Genomic DNA, 25,549 nt, shown 5'->3' on the forward strand with positions numbered 1-25,549 from the left:
GAAAAGAAACCTTTAATGTGAGTATGTATTAAATGAGGGAAATTGTATTGCATAGGATTCCTTTGGTATTTAGATGTTGTTGTCAATATTAATCTAGATACTAATCCAGAGATCATGAGAAGTCTTTTTTTCAAATGTTATTTGTATTTACATAGAATAGAAGTTGAAAGAAAATATTGGCTCATTAAGTGGAAATATTTTATAACAGAAAATGAATGCATGAAAAAGTACATTCATATAAAATAGGAAATGCATGGAAAATATTCATTCATGTAAAAGTTCCATTTATGTAAAAATTGGCATATCTATGTCAAGTGAACTGTCTCAATAGCGAGTGAAAAAGGATTGCTTCAAGATTGCTTTTGTCTGTAGCACTCTCTTAAAAAAATTAATCCAACTCTCTTGTGTTAAATGTCTACTATTACCTTGTCTCTTAAATGTTTATTCAGCTGTCTTAGAACAATGCAGGCTGTGGTTGGGATGTTACATTCAGAGACAAAGTTCCGCATTCCGAGAGGACTTTATTCTTTGCCTCCTCTTTAAATTCTAATGTTTTGAGCCATGTTGCTTAAATTCGTTTACCAGTAAAATGGAAAGGAAGAAAGAATGGGTAAACAAAGAGTTCCCCAAGGTGTAATTAATGGTGAACACCGCCTCAAGAAAATATAAGCACAACTTTCAGTGAGATCCTTCAAACATGAGCCATCCCGCTCTCAGAGAGTTTTGATTTCCATATTGTGAAGCACTCCAGAACCCTTCAAGGAAGTTCCACACATTTCTCTTCACTTCTCCGACTTCTTTTGTCCAGCATGGGCTGGTACGTTTCAGCCACTACACAGTAAGCAGTGTGAGGTGCCAGAACTTCAATTTCAACAACTCTGTGAGCTCCTTCATATACCTTTTGTTCCTGTACATAAGGGGAAAAGTGAGATGACAAATGGCTTTCAGTTAGTCACTGATTTGCTCTATTATTAAGAAGTTGTCCACGGTCTCGGTTGTGGTTGGATTATAGGGTTTCTTCCCAGACACATCCTCTTTCTCTAGAGTCCTAGTTCAGAGCCTGATAAAGGGACAGGTCATGGCTGTGTACATGCGACATAAGGGCTGTTGACTGGCTGACTCAATGGCCAGAATCCCTTTTCCAAGAATTTATGCTGTGCAGTGAGGAAAATGGAGGAGACTTGGAGACCACTGTAGACATGCAACATGGCCAGAGACACGGATCGGAGTCCTTTAAGACTCTCTTCTCTATCCGTCCTTCCCTGTCCCTTTGAAGCCCCGCAGCACTTTATTTCCTGTTCCTTCCTGTCCCTAAGATCACTTGTTTATTGGGAGTTTTATTAAGCTCCTCCCTTCCCCCTCCCCTTTTCTATTTGAACCAGTTTGAGTGAGTTTCTGTTCCTTACAACCATAGGAACCTTGTCTTAGATGGACACCAAAAGGGAACATTCAATTAACTATCAAACAAGATAAAGGCACAGATGGTGGATTAAAATACTATAACAAAATTGGCCTAAATATATAATGCTGTGATCCAAAAGCCACTTAAAGAGTGTGTAAAATCCATAAAAATTAGTATTTGTGGTCATCAAAGGGAATTAAATATTGTTAACACCAATCTTTATATATGCACCAATCTTTAGATAGTCACTTTAATTTCTCCAGATTAACTAGGCAGGATGAAGTGGAGACCAGCTGAGCAAAGGCACAAACACACACACACACACACACACACACACACACACACACACATCTGATGGTGATGCCAGTCACAAATTGCTTATCAATGAGGGTGGAAGTGAGAAGGAATTGAAAAAAAAAAAAGGTAAAGAAAAGTAAAAGGAATTGAGTGGCAAAAGAATGGACATACTTTAGAGCTAAAATGTTACTTAAATGAACAAAAGAAAAATACCAAACTTACCTATTCACCTGAACTTACCTTTCCTATTGAATTGTTAATTATAAAGACTCGATATACTAGCTCATAGTAATTTTCTATTGATACATTTTTTCCTTTTTGGTCTCTATATGGTAAACCTGGAGCATGAAGAATCACCAACAAAGATCCATTGACTTGAGTTATATTCATGACTGGAGGATCAATTTTTGCTGGAGAAAGAATGGGAAAATTTGACAAATCATTAAAATAATGTAATATTTCACATGGACACATTATACATAATAACAAGTCACTACTAAGTTCAGAGATCTGGCAAAAATCATTATGAAGAGATACTCTGACACCTAAAATATGAATGTCTGAGAATTCTCTTTAAAGATAATTTTTTATTTGCAAAGACTGGTACCTCCTGATTCAGCTTTAAGAGGACATTTATCAATCATTTCCCCAACTCATAGTGATTGTTTTGTAAAATGAGGTGTAAAAAGTTATTTGGGTGGAGATTTCAAATATTTTGTAGGTTCTTAAAGATGCGTAATTTCAAAGCAGCGTTAAAACCATTTGAAGACTTGTTGTTACAAAATTAATTCAACAGGGTTATGTTATGTACTATGGAAGAGCATGGGAAGGATCCAGAGAGAGAATTTTCGGTCCTTGCATTTTGATATGATTAACCAGATCATTATGGACTAGGAAAGAAAATTGGATAAATTAACACTTTAATTTTCTTCAGATTAACTAATGGCAATTCTAGGAAGAATTAATTCTATGATGGATTTGTTGTTGTCTTCCTTTTTGGTATTCGTTACATATTTTCAGTTTGTAAATTCATATCTTCTATAATTCTTGAAAATCAACCATTCTTGATAGATAAGAATGATGATAGCTAGACAGCTAGACAGCTAGACAGACAAGTGCATAAAGAGCTATATATGCTTTTCTTCTGGAATTTCAGTTCAACACCTGTTAGAATTTCTTACTTGATTCTCTATATATCTTAACTTTGGTTTTTCCATCTGTTTTCCTCAGCAGAGTATTCTGAATGGCTTTTTCAGACCTGTCTTCCAATCCACCAATTTACTATTTGGCCACATCTGAAGTGTATCAATGATTTTTTTTTTCATTTTGATGAGCTCTGGGTCTTTTTCAATCTATCTGGTCCTAAAAAATAATATTTTGCCTTTGATTATGCTTTTATTTTCTCTGTTATATCTTTAAACTTATTTATTTTGCTATATGCTTCCACGATTATAAGTACTTGAAGTGCTAGTAAGGTAGATGACTGTTTCTTCCAAACTTGCTTATATTGATCTACTCCCTTGTGTTTTTGTTGTTGAGCACATGTTTAAAGTTGATACTTTTTTTTTTCGCTGCTTTGGTTTGAATTTTTTAATCTAATTTAACTTAATTTTTTTTTTAAATCGGGGGACAGTGCGAAATTCCCCACGAACAGAAATTGTGCAGCTGAGTTCCCCTGCTTGAGGAAATTGCAGGTGTCAGAAAGACCTGAGTGCTTTGGATGACCTCTGCCTTGAGAGAACCATGTGATCGTGGTATCTCCTCTGCCATGTAAGTATGAATTTTTAAATTAAAAAAAAATTAATGTCTATTTATTTATTTATTTTGAGAGAGAGAGAGAGAGAGAGAGAGAGAGAGCACAGCAGGGGAGGGGCAGAGAGAGACACACACACACACAGAATCCGAAGCAGGCTCCAGGCTCTGAGCTGTCAGCACAAGAGCCTGATGTGGGGCTCGAGCCCACAAACCATGAGATCATGACCTGAGCCAAAGTTGGACACTCAACCAACTAAGCCACCCAGACATCCCTGAATTTTTATATTTTAAATAAACTTTCATTAGCCTATAAGATAGATACTGACAAATAAGTAAATTATATGGCTCAACAAATCTTTACAAATAAACACTCCTGAATAGCCATCATCCAGATTAAGAAACATTACTAGCACCCTAGAAACCTCCTTCATATTTTCTCCAATTACTTAACCCCAGAAGATAACTACAATTGTACTGATTTCTATGACCGCATATATCAGTTTTTGAAATCATGCAATATACACTTTTTTGTGACTGGTTTCTTTCTGTCTCTATATATATATCTAGATCTAGGTCTATAGAGAGATATAGATATAGATAGATACAGGTATATAGATATATAGTTATATAGATATATAGATATATAGATATATAGATATATAGATATAGTAATAGGTATGCATATAGATATAGGTAGATACAGACACAGATACTTAAATTACGGGCTGAATTGTGTCCCCTGCAAATTCATAGGATGAAGTCCTAAGCCCCCTGTACCTCGGAATATGACCCTGTTTGGAGACAGGGACTTGGAAGTGGTTAATTAAAGTACAATGAAGCCATATTGACTTCATGGGTGGTATTTGTGGGCTTTACTCCAATATGACTGGTGTCCTTACAGGAAGACACGGACATGCGTGAGCACAGAGGGATGACCATGTGAGGACACAGAGAGAAAGCCAAGCCAAGGAAGAGAGGCCTTAGAAGAAACCAAACCTGCTGATACTTTGGTCTTGGACTTCTGGCTGAAGAACTGTGGGAAAACAAATTTTTGTTGTCTCAGCCAGGGAATCTACGGTATTCCGTGACAGCCCTACCAAACTAACGTATATATTATGTAGTATATATATATATATATATATATATATATATATATATATATTAATCAATATTGTTGCATGTATCAAGAGTTCATTCTTTTGATTGCTATGTAGTATTTTTTTTTAAATGTTGATTCATTTCTGAGTGAGAGAGCATGAACAGGGGAGAGGCAGAGAGAGAGGAAGACAGAGGATCCGAAGCAGGCTCTGTGCTGACAGCAGCAAGCTACTGTGGGGCTCAAACTCACGAACCGCGAGATCATGACCTGAGCTGAAGTCGGACAGTCAACTGACTGAGCCACACAGGGGCCCCTATGTAGTATTTAATTATATGTATATCACAATTTATCTATTCACAGGCTTAGGTTGTTTTATGTAGGTTTAGCTTTTATAGATATTTCCATGCTTCAGGAGACCCACCAATTTATATTCCCTTTAGTGGCATATGAAAGTTCCCATTGTTTACATTCTAACATTTGGCATTATTATTTTTAAAAAAATTAATTTGGGCTATTCTGGGAAGTGTGTTTCATTGTGTTCCTTGTGTTTTTAAGTTGCATTTCCCTGACGACTAATGGAGTTTCACGTGTTTATTGGCCATTTGGATGTCCTCTTCTGAGAACAGCTGTTCCAGTCTTTTGCCCATTTTTTTAAATTGGTTTCCTCGTCTTCTTCTAATTAATTCGTAAGAGTTCTTTGTACATTCTGAGCACAGTTCTTTGTCAAATATAGCACTGTGAATATCTTCTCTCTGAGATTTGTGTTTTCATTATTTTAATGGTACGTTTTGATAAACAGAAGTTCTTAATTTTCGTGTAGTTCAATTTATCAGTTATTTCCTTCATCAGTAGCACTTTTTGGGGATCTGGCTATGCCAAAGCCATGAAAATATTCTCCCATGTTATCTTACAGAATAGGAGGCAGCAAATATTCTCTGTAAAGGGCCAGATAATAAATACCTCAGGCTTTCGGGCCGCATGTGTCTGTTGTAACTGCTCAACTTCGCCATGGCTTGCAGTGCAAAAACAGTCACAGGCAAAATGTAAATGAATGGGTGTGACTATGTTACAATAAAACTTTATTTACAAAATTAGAAGCAGGCAATTTGGCTCACAAGCTGTAGTTGCTAAGTTTTATTGTTTTCGTCCAGCCAGACTCGGTTTTGTAAATGGGTGACGTAGGGGAACAAGACTTATTATTTTTCCAACTGATCTAATCTCGTTTAGACCATAGTGATGCCACTGAACTAAACTATGAACATAAATCAAATGATCGTATATGTGGGTTGTGTTGCTTCTCAGCACTGTATTTGGTTTTGTGTCTGCAGGGTATCCCTGTGGCACCATCAACCTGGTACAATCTCAAGATGGTGTTTTCTGAAACTCAAAAGTTCGATATATTCGAATCTCAAGACTTTATGAATTTAGGAAACACCTGACTGCTGACAGAGTGGAGACTAAAACACACACCCTCCTTTGTTTCCTCTCTTTCTCAGAAGGGCTCTCCCTAGTCTGTTCTTTTATCTATAGGAGCTCTTCGAGGGTCTAAGATTTTATGAGGGTACTAGTTGTAACTCCCCACCTTGTGTAGACCTACAGCCTTGTCTCCTGCCCCAGGGGTGGGGGCTGTTACCACTTAGGGCCTAGTTCCCAAGTCTGGGAAAATGCCCTCAAGGACAGCAAGCCTTCCCTTTGTTTACCCTCTGGTTTCCCTTCTGGTTCCAGTTACTTTGCTTTGGAGGCCCAAGAGATTTCCTTTATTTTCTTTTATGTTCTTCTGTAGAGTTAAAAAAAAAAAAGGTTATGTTTTATCCAGACTTTCTAAGCATTTTAGAAGAGGACAGTTTCTACCATCACAAACCCCCACCCTATCCCATTTACTCTGAAACCAAAAGTTGTTAATTCACTTTTCAATTGTCGGAAATTTTGCCTAATTGTTTTGAAGGTGAAGGATTTCCCCCTTTTTTACACTTTAATTTTGTGAAGTGGTTGATATTTAATCCTGTTTGTGATTTCCTTGCTCCAAATTTGAGTGATAAGTTACCGTAGACCCCTTGTCTGTCTCTTGCAAGGTGAGAAGAGTTACTGCTTTTTGTAGGCTAGTTTAATGTATGTTTAATGTTCTCCTGGATAAAAAACATATTTCTAACATTCTTGTCACATATCTAACACCAAGAAAAAAAAAACCAAAAAAAAAAAAAAATCCAGTCCTCTTTTTAAAATGTGACTCAGAGTTTAGACTTACTTCAATTGGTAGACATTAGTTAAAGATGAATACTGGCAAGGTTAAATACTACTGTGTATTTTCTTTCTCACTAATGTATTTATACATAAACTGATAATCCTTGCCCCTTCTGGCCCAAGCTGTTATTATGAAGAATTTTCTTTTAATCATATGCATGCAGAACCTGTCCTTTGAATGTATGCGTTCATTATCTTAAATTTTTATTGTTTAATGTGATATTTAACCTTAAATACAGGTGAAGTATATATTTCCAGTGTTGGCCTAGAATTCCAGTGAGCCCGGCTGCAGATGTCACAGGAGCTCCTACTGTGTGGTCCATGATGCTGAGCTTTGTAACTGAGTGACCATTCTTGACCCATGCACTGAATTGTGATTTTGTTGCAATGGACAATTTAAGATTACTTTATCTCCCAAGACCAATTCATTTGACTGCTCTCTCCTTGAAGCATTAGCTTCCCGGAGCATTCACAAATATAATGGACTCACTGGTTTCCTCCTACCTTGTACTCAGGCATCCTTTAGATACCTGGACTTATTCAACACTCCTCAATACTTTCTGCCTAGACAATCCTATCAAGGCCCATTGTACTACATGCAAATGACTCACAAGTTTGTGTCTAATAGAGTCCTGGATCTGTATAGCTATTTCCCTTAGATATCTGAAAAGCATGTTAAACTCAACATATTCAAAACTGACTTATGGTCTCCATTATTCTCCATCCCATCAAACTGGTCTTTTCCCATCGAGTGGCATCCAAAAATATCTCAGTGATTCATCCGGTTATGCAAGCCAGAAGCTTGGAAGTCATCTTTGACATGTACCTTCTTCCTTACTTCTTTATGCAACCCATCTCCAGGCCCTGCCAATTTTTCCTACCGAATGTCCCTTCAATGATAAATTTTCTATAGTCCTTTCCATTATTCTAATTTAAGCCAAATCCTGTCTCTTACAGGCCAGTACAGGAACTCACTAACTCACTTCCCTGTATCCAGTCTCTTCCTTTTCTGATCTGTACTTCCCAAATACAGCCAAATTGATCTTTCCAATACACAAATCTGATCACATCATCCCCTGATTAAAATCACTTTATATCTTTCTGGAGGATGCTATAACTTCGTAATAGAAAATTCTCATTCCTGGTCTATCTCTCCAGTCCCATCTTATTTCACAGCCCCTCTACCTGCCCCTCATCACCATGCAGCTGTCTTTCAGTCTCTTGTACCTGTCATGCTTCCTCCTGCTAGAGGGCCTTTGCCAATGCTATTCCCTTTGCCTGGACTTGTCCACCTTTTCTTATCTAGTTAACTTCTATTCATCTTTAGATACAAGCTCAAGTGCCATTTCCCCAGACATGCTTTTCCTGACATCCCTGATCATGTCCCTCCTTGACTAGGCTCTCATAGCACCGTGGGTCTGTTTTGTGCCACCTGTCATTGGTATCATTTTATGTTTATTTGTATTATTATCTTATTAAAGTCTGTCTTCCCCGTTGAACAGGAATCTCTATGAAGAAAGAAACTTCTTTGTGTCTTCTGTGCTTGCTATTTTCTCCCCAGGACCTAGTACAATGCCCAGAACGTAGGAAGTGCTTTATAAATACTTGCTGAATGCGTGCATAAAGTCATTCAGCCATTACTGAATGATTTTTAAGTCATTCCATTAGAAACTCAGATCTATTCCAAAACTCCACAACTATTTTCAATTCAAGAAAATATGGCTTTAGATAAGACTAAAATCATATTGAGCCTCAAATGCTGCTTTAACTTAAGTTTTTTTTAATGTTGCGTTGTCCCTAGATAGATACCAGGAGTCAGAACCCCTTAACCTAAAGCAACACCCTGTTGTTCAGAAATGGATCTCACATTAAGTCAGTGCATCCAGTTGATTCATTAGGCCTGTATCATAGACTCTAGGAACATGCTGTTCTATTATCCCTAACAACATGCTTTTAAAAACATTTTTTTCAGAAAGCCTCAGGACCTGTGGCAAGAGAGGCAAACAAAGCTGGAGGTAAGGAAACAGGCAAGTGAGCAGGGCTCTTGCTGTCTCTTCAACAAGAGTAGCTCCAGTTTTGACTATGTGATGCACTGCTTTCTTACTCTTCTTCTTAAGTGGTCTTGGAAGAAGGTTTTTGTTGTTTTTTAGAGGTTTGTTCCTTCCTGGGGCAGTCATACAGAAAGAACACAAAACCTCCTTAATGCAACACTATCTCAATTTAGATAGAATTGAGTCAAAACTTCAGCTCATCTCAGCCAACATCTTTGGCTAATCTTACCAACTAGCCTAACGGATCACACTCAAGAAAGCTTTGTTTGAGAAATAAATTTGAAGTTGACCCCATCTGTAGGTTTGAATATAGTAATAAAACTACTCTGAAAATTCCCCTCAGTGCTGTGTATCAGCCTAGTTGTGCAGTCTCCTTTCCTCCACCAGAGAATTGCTGAAGTGAACTGGGCTTCACTCTCAAGTTATTCCAAGAAATACTGTACTGGAGACCATGGGTAGTTTACTCAATTGCCATTCTATTCTCTTACTGGTTGAAGATTTGCAAAACTAAGGATGTTTTTTTCTAAATCCAATTCCATCTAGCATTCTGGACATGATCTAATTAGTTTGGATTTAATTGGACATTACACTAGTTAGGTCATTAGGGTGAGATTTGGAAGCAAAGATTCTACCAGTTTTATGATAAATCTTTCATCCTTTCCCAGAGGGTAATTGTGAATTGAAGAAAGGTAAGTATGTATAGACTCTGGCCAGTAATGGGACCCTGGTTCTCAGTTGATGATAATTTCTGGGGACTCAGAATACCTCTTATAAGTGCATTCTTATAGAGGTCAGGCAATGAAAGTAAATTTAATAAGATATACACCACAACTGACAGAATTCATTTCCATTCTGGTTCCCTGATCTGTGGCATGGAAGTTATGATGGGATGAAAGGCCAAGTGGAAGCCAATGGAATTTCTCTTTTGAACAAAATTTGTCCATCAAAAACACCTTGAAAAATGCCGGGGCAGTGAAATGTGTCACTTCCCCCACTTAAGTCATTTATTTGAATTGTACCCTCCTCTCCCCAAACCATGGATCTTAAATAATTAAAGGGATAATTGTACATGTACTCAGGTGATGACCACGGTGTAATTGCTATTCAGTTACAGTGTCTCTGTTCTGGAGCCAATCAATAGAGCTGTTGTTTGGGGAATTTTTTCCTCCTTTTGTCCAATAATTAGAAAGCATCAGAACAATTTCTTTTCACTTGGCTTTCATTGTCATCTGGATCTTTATCACATACAGTCTACAGAGTCTTTGATATTTTTACCACGGGATATCATGACACTGATTGAACTTGGTATGCCTAGAGTTCTAGGCACTATAGATGCTTGAGTAAGAAACATGTTATAGAAACATGTTGGAGTAAGAAACATGTTGGAGCTATATTTCCTCTGGGGTTTGTTGAGACATTTCCTCTCAAGTGAAAGACAAGCTATTTCACTTTGCATCCCCTACTGCTAAGAAAGGTTCACTGGGTTTGTTGGGCCTCTATGCATTTTGTAGGAAACACATACCGTATTTAGATGTGCTACCCATTTGCAAAGTAACCCATAAGATTTTCAGCTTTGAGAAGGACCCAGACTAAATGACAGACTTCTCAACTAGTTCATGTTGCAAACAAGCTACTCTACCACTTGTCTTTTATGATCCAGAAAATCCAACAATCTTCAAAGTATCTGTGACAGATCAGGATGCTATTTAGAGACTGTGGCAATTCTAAGTCCCTGGATGTTTTGGAACAAAGTCATACCCACTTTAGGAAACAACTATGTTTCTTTTGAAAAAAGCTCCAGATTTCCTTGTTCCTGAACCCTGATAGAAAATGAATGCTTGAATCAAGGGATATCAAGGAGCCATGTGGTCTGAGTTTCCTATCATAAACTGGATGTCCTCTGATACAGAAACTCATAAAATGCACAAAAACATGCCAACACTAAGTGGAAACAGATTATAGGAGTCTAGCCTCTAGCAGGTCTTAACATCAAATTAATTCACAAAAGTAGGTGGTTTATCCTCTCAGCACAACTATACATACTGTCTTATCACTTCTTCCTCCTTTATAGTTATGGCATCTTGAGGAGTCCCCTATGACTGGTTAAGAAGAAAAAAAAGAAGCCTGTTTCCCAGAAGGTTCTGCATGACATGATGGCACTGGCCAGAAGTGGACTGCTACAACATTATATACACTCAGTTGGTGGCAGGAGGTCTGGGTAAGAGGTATATGGAGGGACCCTGAAGCAAGTATTTCTGTGTCCATGTGAATGCAAAGCAAAATACACCTACCAAAAGGAAGCTTTCAAAACTAGGTGGATATGAAATTGCAAGCGACCCAGAATAGCCAAAACAATCTTGAAAAAAGAAGAACAAAGTAGGAGGGCTCACACTTTTCAATTGCAAAGTTTGTTCCCAAGCAACAGTAATTAAGGCAGTGTGGTACTGGCACAAGGATAGATGTATAGATCATTGGGATCAAAGTGAGAACTTAAAAATAAACCCACAGGTCTATGATTAACTTTTTTTCACCAAGAGCACCAAGATCATTTGGAGGGAAAAGAATAGTCTTTTCAACAAATGACACTAGAACAACTGGATAGCCATTTATAAAAGAAGGAAGGTGGACCTTTACCTCACACCATATATAAAAATGAACTCGATGGAAAAAGATCAAAATGTAAGAGCTAAATCTATAAAACTCTTTTAAAAACTTCAGATAAACCTCCACAGCCTTAGATTTGGCAAGAGATTGGTAGATATTGCACCAAGAGCACAAGCAACAGGGAAAAAATAGATTGACCTCATAAAAATTAAAAAAAATTGTGTTTCAAATCACTCCACCAAGAAAGTGGAAAGACAAACCATAGAATGGGAGAAAATATTTGAAAATCATATATCTGACTAAGGACTAGTATCCATAATATATTAAGAGCTCTTACAACTCAATAATAAAAAGACAAATAATCTAATTTAACAATGAGCAAAGGAGCTAAATAGCTAATTCTCCAAGAGACGTTTGCAAACAGCCAATATGCACATGAAGAGATACTCAACACCATTAATCATCAGGGCAATGCAAATCAAAACCACATGAGATACGACTTCATACCCACTAAGACAGCTATAATCAAAAGGTTAGGTAAGTGTTGCTAAGGACGTGAAGAAATCATAACCCTCATACACCGCTGATGGGAATGTAAAATGGTGCAGCTGCTTTGGAAAACAGTCTGGCAGTTCCTCAAAGGATTAAACCAAAGTCACTATGAGATCTAGGGATTCTACTCCTACGTATATACCTACAAGAAATAAAATCATTTGTTTACACACAAACTTGTATACGAGTGTTCATAGAAACACTATCATAGCCAAAATGGAAAAAACAATTCAGATGTCTATCAGCTGAGCAAACTGTGACATATTCATATACTAGAACATTATTCAGCCACAAAAAGAAGTGAAGTGCTGATACACGCTACAACACGAATGAACCTTAAAAACATTATGCTGGGTGAAAGTGGCCTGCCACGAAAGACCACATATTATATGATTCCACTCACGTGAATTGTCCAGAACTGAGAATTCTATAGATATAGAAAGTAGATTAGTCATTGCCTTGGCCTAAGGGACTGGAGAAATGAGAGAATAGGATGGCGATAGCCGAAGAGTGGGGCATTTCTTTCTGAGGTGATGAAAATGTTCTAAAATGGACTATAGGTGATGGTTGTAATGTCTGTGAATATACTAAAAACCGCTGAATTGTACACATGATATAGGGAACGTAAGGGGTGCCAATTATATCTCAATAAAGTTGTTTTAAAAACTCCAGGTGGAGGCAGTGAAAACTTATTTCCCCAGTGTCTCATACTTGCTCCATAGGCTCATGAGCAAAATGGTTGTGTGAAAGGAACGGAGACTTTATATAGATTCAAAAATATGGACTTCCCTTTTCAAAGCTGGATTGACACCACTGAATAGAAGAGGACCAGTGCTGAACCCCTAGTATAGTTCACTTTATATAGTAGATATATATATATATATATATATATATATATATATATATATATATATATATTTCATCCCTTCCAACAGGGAGGGGAAAAGAGACAGGGGAATAGACACTTTTCTGATTATAGATTTGTCTTCTCTGCATCAACGCTTTTATCAGCAGCCCCCCTGACCACCCACCATGAATGTAATGGATGCCTTATTCATGAGCATAGTACCTGACGAGACGTTGTTTATGACGGAAGAACTAAGTCAATGTGGAAGAGGTGAAGTTACTCTCATACCCACAGGAGTATTTGACCTTCTGATATATCCCATCACTTAGAAACCCCTGGTTTTATGGGAAGGTGAAGTGGCTAATTGAAAACTCAGTTTGAGAGCACCTTGTGAAGTTGAACATGAACTGGTATATGCTCTAATCTTGTGACCAATATATGGTGCTATTTCTTCCGTAGACAGCACTCACCAGTCTAGGATATAAGAAGTGGAAATGGGAGGGGCAATTCTTGCTGTTAAACATAATGAGCAACTCATGAAATGGCTTGTTTCCAAGCCATTCTAATCACACTTGATTAGAACAACAATGGTTTCAAAAAATTGGAAATTGAGACCGCCTCCTGACTCTTTGGAGCTCTTTATGCCATTTAAGCACCACGGAGAAAATGAGATCCTGTGTTGTCTAGGGCAATTGGTTCTGACTCTCCAGGGGAGGCAGAGTTGCTATATACACAACAGGGTCAGGTAGAAGTCTGCTTAGTGTCCCCCTGGGATGCCTCTTAGAACTCCTACTTTCAGTGATAAAAATTAATGTAAAATTATGTTCAACTAATATGGTAAAGATTAAAAAGACTTAAACTCCTCAAGAGTGAAGAGCTGAGGTGCTACCTGGAAAGAAAGCAAATGTTGAGTTAATAATGAGAGAAGTTATAAATATTAACTAGAGCTACATGACTAGTCGCAGTTTTAAGGACTGTTGTAGATATCCATATTTTCTTTCTTGTTTTGTTATGCATGTTTTTGTACATGTAAATTAAGTGCTTTCCTTTTACTCTTTCCCTTTTGTTCACTATTTTATATAAGGTCGGTTGGTCATGGTTTCTTATAACTTATATTTTAGATTATATTATTCTAGGACTATGACTGAGAAAAAGAGTATATGTCATTGAGGAATGGATACAAGAACAAGCTTTTGGTCTTCCCTTTGAGGAGATGACTAAAAGTCTTAATTTCGTCAACAGAGAATCCTTCTGAAGAGTATTTTCAAGAACTTATTCCCCATGCTCAGAAAAGGACTAGACTTCTTTCTTAGTGCCTAAAACTTTTTTGTCCTAGCAGGTAACAATTGGGTAGCAGGCTAGACTGTGAGCTCTGCAGTCAGATGCCATAGAATGTGAATCCTGACTTGGGTTGTACAGGCCATGAGACCTGGCCACCTACTGGAGACTCTGTGCCTTGGTTTTGTGGGCTATAAAATAAAGATAGTAAAAGCCATCTTTGGGGGTTGTTCTGAGAATTAGATCAAATGAGATGATGGTGTAGACCTCAGTAAAAGTCATCTTCTAGGGTTGTTCTGAGAATTAGGTCAAATGAGATGATGGTGTAGACCTCAGCAAAGCACAGGGCCTGCTCTATGGGGCTCCTTGGGGTCAGGAAGAGCAAATGTAAAGGAACTCCACGGAACTCACTTTCCCACCAGGGAGTGAAGCGCTGCGTCATGGTCCAGCCTGAGCGGATCCCAGCTGAGATGGACCTCACCCTTCCATAGTAAGGTTCCTGTATATCTGATGTTTCATTGGTAAGGTCACAAAAGGATTCGAGAATACCCCAACAGTCCTCTTTATTTTTCCATTGTCTCTGTCCATACCTATAGAAGGAAAAGACAAAGATCTGAGGTTGTTTTTTTTTTTTCTTCCCATTGAAGGAGTCATCCATTTTTTTCAGTCTATGAATGTTTTAAATGGGTTGAGATTTGTCCTCCAACATCAGCACCCCTGTGAAAGCTTATGGCTACTCTCATCAAGCATCTTTTACAAATATTTTATTCTTATTAATCCAAGTGTTATCTTGCTGAAAGAAAAACTCCACACAGACACCTTCTGTATCCCTAGCAAAGGGGTTTCGGGGTTTTTAATACTTAGTGAAGTTACTCTTCTAGTATATGAACGAACTTCCACTTTTGAGTACTAGCTTCCCACATCCTTAATGCTTCTGAGGTTTCAACTCTGTGGTTTTCTTCACTTCTCATCAGCCTGCTGTTGAGTAACGTGGCCGATTCTGAGAAATCGCTACCACTTTTTATCTCAGGTGTTGCTTACCCAACACATCTGGTCACTATTTTTGTTGAAAATGGGGCAGGGGTTAATAGTGAGGAAATCCTGTAATTAGGAACTAGGTGTGAAGGAGGGGAGCCCATGATAGAAAGGTCTGAGTCAAAGAAACAGGTTGACTCAGCCCAAGACTATGGGACGATGTAACAGCAACAGGGAAGATTAAAGCTTCCCTTCCTTTTCTGTCACAAATCAGAAAAGACACAGGAAGACGATGGTGGAAACAGAGTGGAAATTAGAAGCTGGGTGAAAGTCTTCCCAAAACGTTTGTTTTGAAGACTTGAAATCTAGCTTTCTGGCCATATAATGAGGAATACTTCTGGCCTCTATACTCTGTAAACTATATAATGGCAACAGTGGCATTTTATCAAAGGACACCATTAGAGCAAAACCAGTGACATAAATTGAATACAGTTTGATGTCTTTTAATTGTTATTTATTGTTGAGACATTGTCTTTGCTAGCTACATTTAGTTGTTGTGGTTGGCTTCTCTTCTAACGTGGTAGCTCACTTTTTGTCCTATCCCAAATGGGACGTATATTAACAGTAGACCCACATGGATGGAATAGTACCATGTGCTTTCACCAAGTGAAAGATCTCAAAAATATAAATCTGCATTGTGCTCTTGAAAATACGATATAGAGAGGAATGGATCCAGGCATTCTGAATCTCATACAAGTTTGGGAGTATTCATTAAGAAAAAAAAAATTACAAATATAAAATTCTCCCATGGGATCTTAAAGTTTAATCTTCATTAGTTTCATGGTAAAACAACTTTTAATCCAATTTTAACACTGGACCATAAACAGGCCCTATTTATACCGCCTAAGGGGGAAGTATACAAAAAATCCCTATATTCTATATGCTGGAGTATCTCCTACTATGCACAAATCTGTTTTTAGCATGGAACAGTTTTTATTGGAAAGATGCATACATTTTACAGCTGCTACACAAAATATGTTGAGAAAAGCAGCAGTATTTAGAGACTGAGAAACTTCTGGAAATAGTTCTTACGAGGTTAGCAAGAGGTTAATTAATGGGAAGATCTGACCTCAAGCCTACCCCCATGCTCGAGAGACATGGAATAAAAATTATGGAATAAAAAGTGCGATGTTGGTCCACAGCTACATCTGATGTTCTGAATTTCTAAGAAAAAACTCATGGGAGTGAAAGTGCAATATCTCCTGTCTCAGTATCTCTCATCCAGCATCTTAAACTGTGAAAGAGAAGGAGGAGGCTCGGAAAACCCCAACAAGTGTATGAGTGGGAAAACCCGCCATTTGCAAATCAGGAGCTTGTGTGTCCAAGGCCTGGATCCAGGGAAGGAATTGATTGTATCTGATGTTTTTTTTTTTGTTTTAATTTTTTTTAAACTTTATTTATTTTTGAGAGAGAGAGAGAGAGAGAGAGAGAGAGAGAGAGAGAGAGAGAGAGAGACAGCATGTGAGCAGGGGAGGAGCAGAGAGAGAGAGGGAGACACAGAATCCGAAGCAGGCTCCAGGCTCCGAGCTGTCAGCACAGAGCCCGACATGGGGCTGGAACTCGCGATCTGCGAGATCATGACCTGAGCCAAAGCCAACCGACCTGAGCCACCCAGGCACCCCTATTGTATCTGAGTTTTGATAACGATCCACCAGAAACATCCTGAAGAGCCCAGAGAGGAGCATGCAGCAGCACGCTCTGGTTTGTGTTCGTGCTTACAGGAGCCATTCGTTTCTGAAAAGAATTTTCTAGATTTTCAAAAATGGCTTTTCAATTACAAAATATATTGTGTACACTCATGTCCATGTGTCCCACAGCTTGTTCACCAATTATCAATAGCATCAAGTTAGTTGAGTGCCTACTATGGGCTAAACAATGTGCGTCCAACATTCACTAGATAAATATGTACCGAGAGGCCACTATGTGCCGGGCTCCGTCGTGAAGCCAAAGGCTCGGCCTGTAAGATCTCGGCGCTGGGTCTCCGAGGGATGAAGCGTCTCCCCAACAGACTCACATCATCATGCATTTTGTGTCCCCAAGGAGACGCGGCCCTCCTGTCCCCACCTCTGCTTCTCAACCTCTCTGAAACTGAGAAAAAGATCCTAACGCTCCACTGCATTCTCGAACATGAAATTCTAGTGACCATCTCCATCAGCTGGAGGAAACGCTGATTACTTACATTTTATACTGTACGAAATAGATACTGCTGTTGCTGGTACAAGCCCTCCCAGGCTGCCAGTGCAAAATGTTGTGGAAATTTCGAGACTGAAAATGTACTCGCTGAGGCATCAGGGATTCATGGGCTGACTGGGTTTCTGGAATAAAAAGAGAAGGAAAAACATTGAACACGGATGCAGGCACGATTGTTATTAGCACTACTTTTCAGTGTAATACCGGCCTCAGGATCTCCTAAAATAGTTGCCCTAAGTGCACATGGTGGAGGTGAAACCTAGAAGCCGACATTTTGGATCTTGAATGTGACGATTTTTATGCACACTAAAGTTTCAGAAAAACTGTGTTCCTGACTACACAAACGTAAGGGATATCCTCCCTCCCACCCCATTCCCAAGCTCCAGAGGAAGTAAATGGCAGCGAAGAAAATATTGTCCTCAGTTCCTTCCATGATGGCAAAGGAATATAATGACCAAGATGAAAAGCGCCACTCCAAGGCCACTCCCCCACCTTCCTTATTATTGTATTGTATTGTATTGTATTGTATTGTATTGTATTGTATTTATTTTTTAAATATCATTTATTGCCAAATTGGCTACCATACAATGTGTAAAGTGTGCTCTTGGTTTTTGGGGTAGATTCCCATGGTTCATCACTTACATACAACACCTAGTGCTCATCCCAACAAGTGCCCTCCTCAATGCCCATCACCCATTTTCCCCTCTCCCCCACACTCCCATCCACCCTCAGTTTGTTCTCTGTATTTAAGAGTCTCTTATGGTTTGCCTCCCTCTCTCTCCATTTGTAACTATTTTTTCCCCTTCCCTTCTCCCATGGGAACCAAACCTTCCCCCTTCTGTTAAGTTTCTCAAGATCCACATATGAGTGAAAACATATGGTACCTGTCTTTGTCTGACTGACTTATTTCACTTAGCAGAATACTCTTCAGTTCCATCCATGCTGCTGCAAATGGCATGATTTCATTCTTTCTCATTGCCAAGTAGTATTCCATTGTATACATAAACCACATCTTCTTTATCCATTCATCAGTTGATGGACATTTGGGCTCTTTCCATAATTTGGCTATTGTTGAAAGTGCTGCTAGAAACATTGGGATACATGTGCCCCTATGAATCAGCACTCCTGCATCCTTGGGATAAATTCCCAGTAGTGCTATTGCTGGGTTGTAAGATAGTTCTATTTTCAATTTTTTGAGGAACCTCCACACTGTTTTCCAGAGCAGGTGCACCAGTTTGCATTCCCACCAGCAGTGCAAGGGGTTCCCGTTTCTCCACATCCTTTCCAGCATCTGTTTTTTCCAGAGTTGTTAATTTTAGCCACTCTGACCCGTGTGAGATAGTATCTCAGTGTGGTTTGATTTGTATTTCCCTGATGAGGAGTGATGTTGAGCATCTTTTCATGTGTCTGTTGGTCATCTGGATGTCTTCTTTGGAAAAGTGTCTAATCGTGTCTTCTGCCCATTTCTTCACTGGATTATTCGTTTTTCAGGTGTTGAGTTTGGTAAGTTCTTTATAGATTTTGGATACTAACACTTTATCCGATACGTCATTTGCAGATACCTTTTCTCATTCTGTCGGTTGCCTTTTAGTTTTGCTGATTATTTCCTTCACCGTGCAGAAACTTTTTATCTTGATGAGATCCCAAAATCTCATTTTTGCCTTTAATTCCCTTGACTTCTGAGATATGTCGAGCAAAAAATTACTGTGGCTGAGGTCAAAGAGGTTGTTGCCTGCTTTCTCCTCTAGGGTTTTGATAGTTTCCTGTTTCACATTTAGGCTTTTCATCCATTTTGAGTTTATTTTTGTGTATGGTGTAAGAAAGTGGCCCAGTTTCATTCTTCTGCATGTTGCTGTCCAGTTCTCCCAGCACCATTTGCTAAAAAGACTGTGTTTTTTTTGCCCACTGAATACTCTTTCCTGCTTTGTCAAAGATTAATTGTCCATACATTTGTGGGTACAATTCTGAGTTCTCTATTCTATTCCATTGGTCTACGTGTCTGTTTTTGTGCCAATACCATACTGTCTTGATGATTACAGCTTTGTAGTAGAGGTTAAAGTCTGGGATTCTGATGCCTCCTGTTTTGGTTTTCTTTTTCAATATTACTTTGGCTATTTGGGGTCTTTTGTGGTTCCATACAAATCTTCTAGCTTTGAGAAGAATGCCGGTGCAATTTTGATTGGGATTGCATTGAATATGTAGATTGCTTTGGGTAGTATTGACATTTTAACAATATTTATTCTCCCAATCCACGAGCATGGAATGTGTTTCCATTTCTTTGTGTCTTCTTCAATTTCCTTCACAAATTTTCTATAGTTTTCAGCATACAGATCTTTTACATCTTTGGTTAGGCTTATTCCTAGGTATTTTATGATTCTTGGTGCAATTGTAAATGGGATCGATTTCTTGATTTCTCTTTCTGTTGCTTCATTATTGGTGTATAGAAATGCAATTGATTTCTGTACATGGATTTTGTACCCTGTGACTTTGCTGAATTCATGTATCAGTTCCAACAACCTTTTGGTGGAGTCTTTCGGGTTTTCCATGTAGAGTATCATGTTGTCTGCGAAAAGTGAAAGTTTGACTTCTTCTTTGTCAACTTTGATGCTTTTTATTTCCTTTTGTTGCCTGATTGCTGATGCTAGAACTTCCAACACTATGTTAAACAACAGTGGTGAGACTGGACATCCCTGTCGTGTTCCTGATCTTAAGGGGAAAGCTCTCAGTTTTTCCCCATTGAGGATGATATCAGCTGTGGGCTTTTCATCTATGGCTTTTACGCTGTTTAAGTGTGTTCCTTTTATCCTGACTTTCTTGAGGGTTTTTTTTAAGGAATCACCCACCTTCCTGGGAGCCATTATGTTATGGCTACACTGAGACAAAATCTGGCCTGGGACCATTTTTGACCCTAGGAACTCAGCCCAGAACTCGGTTTCCCCTTCCTCAGGTTCTTTCTCAGTCTCTGGGTCTTGCCTCATTGGCCTCTAACCTCTACCAGGTGACCTGGCTTTATTTCAGATAGATGAGCCTTTGCCGCCCCAGTCCTAAATGGCTGCACTTATCAGTTTGCATCTTGGCTCCAAGAACCCAAGCATAATTGCTGAGATGAACCTGTCCATGCTATCAAGGGAGACTGCCCAAGACCCTGTTGTGTTCTGAAAAGAGTCTTGGCAATAATTGTGGCAGGAGAGGGGATAATTGTGTATTGGCGTGGCTTGTGCTTTCCTCCACAACTGATTGAATGAGTGACCCAATCTCACCTGCATTCAGTCCTATGGAAGCTAGGGATCTTGACAAAATTTTGTTCTAGAGTCTGCAGGAAACTAGAATATGTCACTAAAATATGCCTCTTTGACATAAAAAATATTGTGAGCTGAAGGCAATTAAGAAGCAGCAAACACAGGGGGCGCCTGGGTGGCGCAGTCAGTTAAGCGTCCGGCTTCAGCCAGGTCACGATCTCACGGTCCGTGAGTTCGAGCCCCGCGTCAGGCTCTGGGCTGATGGCTCAGAGCCTGGAGCCTGTTTCCGATTCTGTGTCTCCCTCTCTCTCTGTCCCTCCCCCGTTCATGCTCTGTCTCTCTCTGTCCCAAAAATAAATAAACGTTGAAAAAAAAAAAAATTTAAAAAAAAAGAAGCAGCAAACACAGGAAAACTCTCTCCCTTGTCTGCCTAAAGGCAAGATACAAATTCTCTTTTTACTGGAGATGGACTTATCAGCCCAGAACGGCACCACGGAAGTCTGCAAACAAACCTTCTTCCATTAATTTCCTCCCATATATTTCCCTTACCACAGTCTGCCACCCTTGGAAGCCTACAACTGCTTTCCTGTGTCCTGTCATGTCCCTGCAAAGGTATTGTTCTTCGTCAAAGATGCTAGATAAGTTGAAATGCTATTGAGTTACTCTTTGCTTATGTTCCTCCCTCATGATGGGCGCTGCACGTGTTAATAAACAATTTGTTTTTCTCTTGTTAATCTGTCTTTTCATTAAGGAGTCCCAGCTCAAAGCCTAAGATGGGCAGACTTGAAGTTTTGCCTCCCAACAAGTGCAAATTTCCTGATCAGGGATAGGAAGTCCAGCAGAAGGAGAGGACGTCGGGAAATATATCCTGCTCTTTTCCCTGGGTCCATCTTCCACCCCTCACCCCTCCAGGGCAGCCTCCTGACTCCTGCTTCCCCCTGCTTTGTGTGGTCCCGCCCGAGGGTCCCTGCACTGGCCTTTGCTCTCCCCGCATGCGTCATTTCTTTACCTCCTTCAAGTGTTTGCTTAAAAATCACTGAGATGTCAGAACATACTTCTGAGCCCTGAGCCCTTGATCTCAGCTCTGAACATTTAAGATTTGTTACAGTCTAATAAAGGAGGCTATTTCCTTACGTATTTGTTTTTACCAACCAAATACTGCTATTTGGTTTGTTTGCTTTTATTTTTCTTTTTTGGAACTCCTCCAGTGCATCAAATGCTGGTGTGTTCATGGTAAGAGTCTACGGCCAGCGTTGATTTTTCTCATGGGCATCACTACCGGATCAATCCTGTATAGCACATAAGCATTCCAGAAGTCTCAGGACACGATGCACACAATTTCCTAGAGGCTGCGCCTAGGGCTGATCTGCCACCCCGAGGAGTGTCGGCTCAATGCCCTTTATGTCCTCCGTCTCTGGATTTCTTTTCTCACTTTTATACCACCACCTCCGCCACCACCAACAATAATAGCAAATCTCAGTGCCGGGCACCGAGCGCTTGTACCTGCATTAACTCACGTAACCTGCCCAGCTCTTCTCTGAGAGAGGTACTCTTGCGGTCTGCCTCTTCCAGACAAAATCGGTGAGGCTGATTTTTGTACCCAAGCATCTGGCTGCAGGGCCTGCCTGTCACCCACCACAGACACCAAAAGCAGAGCCTCCCTCAGGAGAGAGAAGTTAATGGTGGGGGAAGAAAAAAACACTGCACTGAGAGACTGAGGATATTCTTTCTCCTCCTCTTTCCCTCCTCCTCCTTCTGACTGGCATTCACTGATCACTGGACATGTATGAACATCAAACGTTTATCAGGAACCGTGCTGGAAGCTTTATGTCTCATTTCGTATTCACAACCACCTAATAAGGTAGGCATTTTTAATACATGTTACAGATGGGGAAGCTGAGGCTTAAAGACTTTGTGGATCTTGCCCAAAGTTACAGGCCTGGTAACATGTAGAGCCAGAATCATTTTGGTAGTGCTTGAATTCCTGCCATATTTGGCTAAACCAGCCCTTGCTATTGCCGCAGACCAAAGGTACACTGTACTCAAATCCACACCTTTCTGAAAGAAGACGGATTGAATTGTTTTTATGTTACCAGCCACTGAGTATAGTCTTAGAACAGTTACTTGAACCATTTACACTGAGAGGTACCTGTTAATTGGGGGGGGGGGGGGGCGGTTTAATGGCCTTGATCAGAGGCGTCTTGGGGTAAGATGTTCTCTGCTCTTGAAAAGTCCTCTCTGAAAACCAACAGCAAATTCTTACACATAGCTTATGGTCTCTATTCTGTGCCAGGCACTGTTCTAAGCACTCAGTATATATTAACTGATTTATTCCTCCCAGTGACTTACAACCCCCTTTCTACAGATGAGGAAGTTGAGGCACAAGGGGGCCAAGTCAATTGCCCCAGGTTTTCTAGATGGTAAACGACAGAGCTGGGATCCAGACTCCGGCAGTCTGGCTTAAGGGGCTGCTCATAATCACCATGCCATAGTGTCCCTTGAAGGCAAAGGAAGCGCTAAGGAGACAGAGAGGTGGGTGTCCCTATGTCCTGGGTGAAGTTTCTTGAATGCCTCCTCTTTGGTAGCTACTTATTAAGGCCGCATGGCGTTAGTCAGGCTGCAGACAGAAGTTGACCCCCTGTCTGTTCTGATCATTTCACGACAGAAAAAAGTTGACATTTTTACAAAGCCCAGAGAAGCACCAGTGCCGTTTCTAACAGTCCCTTGAGCAGACTCGGAAGACAAAGCCGTGAACAATTAAAAAGAAATGAAGCACTTACCCACTACACCAGTCAGGAGGAAACTGATGAGGAAGCCTAGAAAGCAATGTTTAGGCGTCATGGTTGCAATGTGACCGGTCAGACAACCAGTGCTGCCCTCAATGAGAGCACAGCTCTGGACAGAAGAGGAAACTGTAGAATCCTCATGCCGGACATCCCCTCGTGGGTTTAAGCGGTTCCTTGAAGGAACTACAATTTCATTTTTTAAATACATTATATTATGTATTATTTTAGGGTTCTTATAAAAGAATAAAAAACCACCAAAAGATATGTGCGCTAAGTCACTTCAGTGTGGCAGCTTGTTTTCGTTGGGACTGGGACTTAGTTAGCTTTGAAAAGCCAGAACACTGAGGATTGGCGGAATGGAGGGCAGGGTGGGGCAGAAATTGTGCAAGGCACTCAAAGGTGAGGGAATAAAACAAGTCGTGAGCCTTCAGGGAATCTAGCCTCGGGAGGCAGAGAAGCTGCCTGCCAGTCACCAGGACTTGGCTGACAGTGATTCCCGAGAATTGTACATGGCAGGTGTAGCTATCTGGGCTCCTGGCAGTGGTTCGAGCTGGTAGGGTCTCTGGGAGATTGTTCCTTTTTCTCTCTTCTTGGAAGCTCTCTGACTAGCCTCCCTGGTACCTCATACCCTCCATACCCTCTGGCTCTCCACAGGGCTCCCTGCCCTATTGGTCAGTCTTCCCAGTCCATGATGGCCTTGGGCCCCACTCAACTCATGCTCTTTCTTTTCCATGCCCACCCTCCATTTCCAGCAAGCTGATAAAGATTTCGAGCTGTCAGACTAAATGTACCCTTAAAAGGTTGAGTGTGGAGAACAATCGTTCTGAGCTGCAGTCTTTTTCCATATCTTCTTTGAAATCTGATCGAACTAGGTCATCTGTTCTTTGCCTATGATTCATTACACTCATTTTTCTCGCCTTTTTAACCACATGTTTTTAGAGGCACCGGAATTATACTGAAAGCCCATGAAGAAAATCATCTTTTTTTTTTTTTTTTTTTTAATTAGGATTTTTAGGTCAAAAGAGGAAATATCTTCTTAGTCTCTTTTAAGTTCTTGGAAGAACAGCCTCTTGAGTGACTACTAAGGAGGGTTGCTAAGCAGTTCTCATTCATTCAATAAATTGAACAAAGATTTGCTGCCTTATCACGTGCCAGGAATTATTCTCAGCAGCAAGGGTGTAGCAGCAATTCAGATAGGCATTACCCCTGCCTTCCAAATCCTACTCAAAGGGGAGTAGACGTAGCTGCCAGCAGTGTGGAGGGGTTTGTGAAGATATGCCAGATTTCCCAGCACCTCCGTGCTATGTCCCACTTCTGAAGCAGACCCCTTATCTCCTCCATGTGGAATTTCCATTGCTCGTAAGCAAACCGAGGCTTTCAAAGAAGAAACATGCAACCAACCTCAGGCCCCCTTTGCACCGTCTTGCTGTTCCTTGTCACAACTCCAGGGGTCTCAGCAGTACCTACTTACTCACCCACGTTACCCAGCAAGCTCTAGACTTCGCATTAACCTTGGTTTTTAAGTAGGGGGGCGGGGCGAAAACCTGTGTTTGCACTACTGATGTTCAATACCTTCAACACCAATTAGCTCTTGTTTGGAAACAACCCAATCGTTCCAAATTCTAGCTAAGAAAACAAGAAACTATTTTAATTCAAGGTTTAATGAGTGCAGCAGAGAATAAAATTGGGGTTTGTACTGGTTTACTGACTTTGTAGAACAAATAAGGGGCAATTAGAGGGGAAGGGGGGGAAGCACAGAATATACTAAGAACAGAATTCTCTCAAAGATGTGTGAACGTTTGTGCTATGTTAAATTACAGAAACTAAACCAGTCCTGTCACCATTCAATGAGCTCCCTAGTTGTGTGATTTCATAATCTGCATAGATGGGAAGATAAAATTAAATTGTAAATCCCACCTATTTGGAAGCAGAAGAATTTATACAGAATTCTTTCTTCTTTTAAAAAAAAATTTTTTTAACATTTATTTATTTTTGAGAGACAGAGAGGAACAGAGCGCAAGCCGGGAAGGGGGAAAGAGAGAGGGAGACACAGAATCTGAAGCAGTCTCCAGGCTCTGAGCTGTCAGCACAAGAGCCCGATGTGGGGCTTAACTTTTGAACCGTGAGATCATGACCTGAGGCAAAGTCAGATGCTTTACCAAGTGAACCACCC

General features: G+C 40.0%; 1 protein-coding gene and 1 pseudogene across 1 annotated transcript; both read right to left on the reverse strand.

Moving 5' to 3' along the window:
* Positions 1 to 710: 710 nt before the first annotated feature.
* IL22RA2 (interleukin 22 receptor subunit alpha 2) lies at positions 711 to 23,645 on the reverse strand. The gene is made up of 5 exons (XM_042940420.1): positions 23,371 to 23,645; positions 17,341 to 17,476; positions 14,538 to 14,716; positions 1,940 to 2,109; positions 711 to 907 (listed from the first exon to the last, which is right to left on the reverse strand). Exons 1-5 carry the CDS (start codon positions 23,582 to 23,584, stop codon positions 758 to 760), a joined length of 849 nt encoding a protein of 282 aa, XP_042796354.1. The 5' UTR covers positions 23,585 to 23,645; the 3' UTR covers positions 711 to 757.
* LOC122220881 lies at positions 3,324 to 3,477 on the reverse strand (annotated as a pseudogene).
* Positions 23,646 to 25,549: the final 1,904 nt, after the last annotated feature.

This window comes from Panthera leo, chromosome B2 (assembly GCF_018350215.1).
Source record: "Panthera leo isolate Ple1 chromosome B2, P.leo_Ple1_pat1.1, whole genome shotgun sequence".
Taxonomy (NCBI): domain Eukaryota; kingdom Metazoa; phylum Chordata; class Mammalia; order Carnivora; family Felidae; genus Panthera; species Panthera leo.